Source organism: Nematolebias whitei, chromosome 1 (assembly GCF_014905685.2).
Source record: "Nematolebias whitei isolate Nwh7 chromosome 1, NemWhi1, whole genome shotgun sequence".
Classification (NCBI taxonomy): Eukaryota; Metazoa; Chordata; class Actinopteri; order Cyprinodontiformes; family Rivulidae; genus Nematolebias; species Nematolebias whitei.
Window position 1 is genome coordinate 39743875 of NC_056498.1, and position 5747 is coordinate 39749621.

Genomic DNA, 5747 nt, shown 5'->3' on the forward strand with positions numbered 1-5747 from the left:
TGCTGCTGCTGCGGCGGCTGCTGTCTCTGCTGCTGCTGCGGCGGCTGTCTCTGCTGCTGTGCTTGATGCTGTTGGGCCTGTTGATTTGGCTGTTGTTTCACCTGCTGCTGTCCTTGCTGCTTTTCCACCAGTGCTTTGGACTCTGACGCTTGAGTTCTACTTTGAGTACTGTTGCGACTATCGTCATTTCTGCCAATAAGCACGAGGCCAGGACGGCTAGGATGAATGCTGTGGAACAAGGTCCCAGATGGCTGGGATGTTGAAGCTGTCTGGTGAGCTGGTTCTGGCAGTGGCTCTTGATTGTGGCTGCTACTGTTGAAAGTGTCTGTATACAACATACTCTTATCCCCACCAGTCTGAGCTGTAGCGATTCCAATGTCTTTCTCATTGCCTGCAGTATATTTGGCAGTATGTCCATAGTCAATGACTTTGCTTGGTTTAAGAACTGATTGCATTTCATCCTGGGGCATTGTTGCACCTCTGAATCCACTTAATTTGTCCATTCTACTCACACTTGCAATGGGTGGAGGTTCGCTGTAAGGTTTTGATGGAACTGCAGGTGGAGCTCTCTTGGACTTCTTTAAATGGATTTGCCTTAAGATGAACGGCAGGTTTTGAGGCGTGAGCTGGTCTTCGGGGTATGTGATGAGTTGTTCCAAGTCTTCCTTTTCAAGTCCAAATTGCAAGAGAATGTTAGAAGCCGATTCTGAAGTATACTTGGGGCGACTGGACTCCGGGAGCCGCACAGACCTTTCTGGCACAATACTGCCATAGTTACCAATGCCTGGAATGGACTGCGTATTACAGTTTCCTTCCATGGAGAGGTTAAACCTACCGTCACCACTGTTTAAAAAGTTGGATGAAGTGGATGAATACATTTTTGAGGGATCATCTTCTGTGGGCCTTTTAAACAAAGACAACCAGTCCAAGGACCTACTGGCAATGTCAACTGTTGAGGGTCTGTTTCCTAGCAAAGCTGAAGATGACTGAAAGGACATCACATCTGTGTTCGAGGATGGAAACACTTGTCTTTGGGTGCTGAAGGGAACGTTCTGGTTTACAGACTGATGCCTCGCCTCCTCCCTGGCTCTGCTAATATTCAAGTCTAAGCATCGCTCTATGTCCTCATCAACTGTTATCCTGCTTCTCTCAGGTCTGTAGTTCACTGGCAGAGCAAGAGGTGGTGGTAGAAACCCTTCAGATGTCCCCCGTGTCAGAGGCGCAATTCCAGAAGAGTAGCTGGACCCAGGTTCAAGGCGAGGCAACACTATTCGAGAATCTCTTACTGTCTGTCCACTGGAGAGTCCATATTGCCCCTGGGAGGAACTTTGTTTCCCAGGGACAAAGGGGTTAAACATAGGATGAGACATGGTGTTAGCAATCTTCAGAACATTCAGAAGATTGATGGCCACAGCAGTTGGTGAAGGTGGTGTTGTGGAAAGACGTGAAGATGGTGTGTTGGAGTTCGCTGTAAAGGTCACAACTCGGCCGCCAACAGGAAAAACATTGTTCATCTGTGTCAATGCCAGCTGAGCCTTGAGTTGAGCCAACTGCAAGTATGCAGTCTGCCCTCCAGTCAGTGGTGGGCTCCCAGAAAGCCCTCCAAAGAGGGGGTTCGTTAGAGGCCCTGGAGCAGGACAATGGGGAGAATGCTCCAGTAGCAAAGAAAAGCTGAAAAGTTTAAAGAAAAACAAAGCAAAGGGGTTACTGAGCGGGACAAGACTTTTCAGCAATGTGGACGAGTTATCCACCATTTGGAAGATCCCTCCCCATTTGCCTATCAGTCAACAACATAGCAATTCCTTCAGTGTAATTTTTATGTCTTCACTACAAAAAAACAAGAAGTACAAATAAAAAGAACGATAAACAACAAAGAATAGTCCTAATAATTAACTGATTACAGGCAGAGGAAATTAGTTTCCTGGAAGCAACAACAGGAAAACATTTGTTTGGGTAACAAGATCCTGTTCTGACTGTCAGTAGCTCTGAGAAGAAAAATAACGTCAGCAAAAGTTTTGATCCAACTTTTGACAATTTAGATTTACTTGGGACTTTTTAGTGTGCACTTCTGAAAATGATGATACAGTTCATGATATAATCGGTTTCTGAGTTGTAACATCTTTTCTTCCTCTAAGCCTGAGGTCTGAAACCATTACAATTAAGAGACCATTTTGTAACAAATCCTACTAAATACATGCATAAAACCACAAGATCAACTTGACCAAAACATAAAAAAGCAACAATGCAACTGGTTGTTGGTGATTTTTCCACTTGGCAGGCTAAAACTTTTGAAGTGCTTCAGGTACAGCACAAGGGTTTCTATTGGTTGTAGGTTTTTATTTCAATTGTTCTTTGAATAAGCCGATTTATGTAGGTACAACATACTTTTCTGATAGTTCAATTTACAATACCTATCAAAATTGCTTTCTTAGCCATTTGCCTCAATTATTTTGAAAAACATTGATTTTCTAGTGGATTTTTCAGTGAATACACACTGTATGTCAAGAATTTCTAAACGGAAAACAATGTAGGGAGCAAGCTAACAAACTGAAACTACGAGACCTAAAATATTATTAAAACAAAACTAAGGGACTTATATTCTTAAGTTGAAAACATTTGCCATTTGGGAAGTTTTCGCATCGTTATTTTTCTATTTATCTTTTATTTAACTACTGAGCAGTTTGCCATGTCCCAAATAAATGAGAATTTCCACTGGCAACAAAACTTTAGTTAATTTCAAATTTAGCCAACGCTGGTAATGAATTGAGGGGAAGTTTTGTGCACAAAGCAGTTATAATTATTGATGTCTGCTAATCTCTGGTAATATTTTGGTTCACAAATGCAGCCTAACTGTATTATTAGAGTCATTCTGCCACAGAAGGACATATACTGCAAAATGTTAGATGGGGACAAAAATTAAAGTAGATGTTTTGTTGCCAATTTAAACCAAAAACATTATTCAGGTGGTTAATGTTGGTTTTGGTCAATAATATAGTGACACTTTAGAGATGAAGAACCTCACGTTATAAACCTTCACACAAAAATCAGTAACAATGCGTTGAATGGTGCATTTATATCTGATCAAGACAAAGCACAACTGACAAAAACATAACGCGTGACACACTGAGGGGAAAAATAAAAATAAAACAAAGTTTTTGCGGAGGCGGTAATGCTTATCCGACACAAAAATTATAGTAAAGAGAAAACGTAAAAAGAAGGCTGACAATGCCAAGACGACCAATCTAGAAAAGGTAACTCCACTTCCTCTTAGGTCACCAAGATCAATCTTGAAAATTCAAAACAAAAACAAGAATTCTGCAGGTGAACCTACAAAAAGAAGAAAGAGAAGTCGATTGCTTTGCCTCAGGGTGGTGTTGAGCCTTTCACCTGGTGGTCGCTCGTTTCAGGACGACGTACACGTGGACTCTGCACAGTTCAATAAAGGCACAGCTCCGTCGCTACCTGAGCTTCCTGTGTCAAGGTTTCCAGAACTCTGAAGGAGAATGAACGTCCAGGAACTCTGTTTCACATTTTGTTCTTCAGCTGATTTAAGAAAATCAGCAGCAAAACGGCGTGCCTTCTTATGTTCAATAAATGCATTATTTAATATTTGTGTCACAAAACAATAATCACAACACTTAAGAAAACAAATATGCTTTCCTGTTACAATTAATAAAACCTCTGCTCTGGAGCAACTTCCCCTTTCGTGTTTTTGATGACCATAATTTAAAAAGTCGTTCAAGTTAACCTAACATACTTCACTGAAATTATTTTTGGAAATAAAATCAATTGTGCCACTCGGGGTGGCTGCATGTTGGAGTAGCTGTTACATTCATTCTGTTATTGCTTTTGAAAACTTTAATTCCTCTTTTTTCTGGATGTAAATCAGTCTCTTCGGATGATCTCTTCGGACGATTGCTTCCTCTGGTATCGGATGCTGTGCAGCTTTTGGGCATTTGTTATGATGCGTAACCATGACAACACTGTTTTTAACTACCAGGAGCAACTGAATAACATCTCAAAAGCTCAGTAATACCTCAACTACAGCCCAAAAAAAAAAAATCAGTGTTGAAAAGGAGGCGCCGTGGATGAATTCCCGTCAATCTGGCAGCTGTGCTCAAGTCCCTGACGAGATCCTGGAGCTGGTGGGAAACTCGGCTCGTGACAACGGGAGGACGGGATCGTCCTTTACCGTCTTCAGCTGTCAGCTCGGCAGACTGCAGGGAGAAGTGACCACCATCAGGGAGGAATAATGCCCGGCATTCTTCTCCTTCTGCCCAGGAGGACCGAGAGGCCCACCGGACCTGACAGCAAGCTGGATCCGTGTAGATGGATCGGTATTTGTGGCCAGATTCTTCGGATTCGCTGCAGGAGATCCTTCCTGCCCATGCTTTCCCATATTTCTGAGGCTACATAAACCACCTTTTGTTCTGGAGATGCACATCTGCAACTTCATCTATTCCATGTCACATGCAGCAAACCTTACAAATCTGCAGCCGATGACGTAACGTATAAACACATTTCTCTGAAAATAAGCCACAAAATCATACTACTGCGTCATAAACTTACCAACAATTCATTTAATAGAATTTTACACCATGAAAAAAGTATTATTTGGTTAAACTCAACAAAATGTTGAACAAATTTCACCATTCAGATCGTAGGCCATCGTGCTAACGTTAGCATCGGCCGGGCCCGTTTGCTGACAACGACCACAAACTACTGGAAAACCACCATTTTTCCTCGCGCTAAATTTTTTGATTAATTTTTTTCTTACATACCACTCGTTGTCTGCGATTATCTCCCACTTTTCATTAACCTAAACGTCTCCTGGCGTCGATGGAAGTATTATTTTAGCTCCGTCCTTTAACATGGCAGGTCGTTAGCGATCAGGTCGACGAAGAAACGAACGTAACCGTAACGTTCCGACACTTCCGGTCTGCGTGTGCCTTCACAGTAAAAGCACGAATGGCCGACAGTTAGACAAGTTCTGCACCAATTGCTCAACAGCACAATCCGGCGGAGCACAAGTTAGGCGGGGTTTACATAAAATTAATACGGCTGATAATCCGCTTTTATAAATGGATATTTGACACAAAACAAGGTTAACTGAAGGTGATAAATCCTCCACTAAAACCTTTGTTTCCCTTCTTTAAGATGTAAATTCAACCGCCACTCGCAGGAACAGTAAGCCGGCTCGTCTGTGATTATTAAAAAGGAGCGGAAGCACTATGTACAGCTGCAATATGGTTAAAATTCAAACCCGTAATACACAGTTTGGCCAGTACGAGGCAGAAGTAACTAGGTATAAAATGATAAGGTAATCAATTTTTAAGTATATGGCAAAAGTTAACATGTAAAAAAAACGATATTGCTCATTTGAGTTATGCAGATCATCTACAGTGAGAGCAACACTCTGTATTTTGTGTCTAGTTTTTTTTTTTGGTCTCCACTGTCAGCTTTTTGTCCATGTCTCTGTCTACAGACACAGATTGTGCTGTCTTTGAGTGTCTTGATTAGACAGAAAGGTGCTATGTTAGGATTACAGTACGGCTCTAAAACTGGTGATTCTGTGCTGCTTGTCCTATTGGACCTCACAGCCGCCTTTGACACCATCGACCATGAGATCCTCATTGCTAGGTTGGAGCAGTGGGTGGGCATCACAGGTTCAGCCCTCAGTTGGTTCAGATCCTACCTCACTGACAGATCCTTTTGTGTCTCCATCAAGGATTTTAGTTCTGCAGAGG

At 42.1% G+C, this 5747-nt stretch overlaps 1 protein-coding gene across 1 annotated transcript in view; it reads right to left on the minus strand.

The window, feature by feature from the left end:
* Positions 1-4796, minus strand: part of LOC119412696 — a 6989-nt gene extending 2193 nt beyond the window's left edge. The window contains exons 1-2 of the mRNA XM_037679768.1: positions 4782-4796; positions 4-1671 (exon numbers count right to left, since the gene is read on the minus strand). Coding sequence (XP_037535696.1) covers positions 4-1514 — 1511 coding nt within the window. The 5' untranslated portion in view covers positions 1515-1671; positions 4782-4796. The remainder of the gene's footprint in view (positions 1-3; positions 1672-4781) is intronic.
* Positions 4797-5747: the final 951 nt, after the last annotated feature.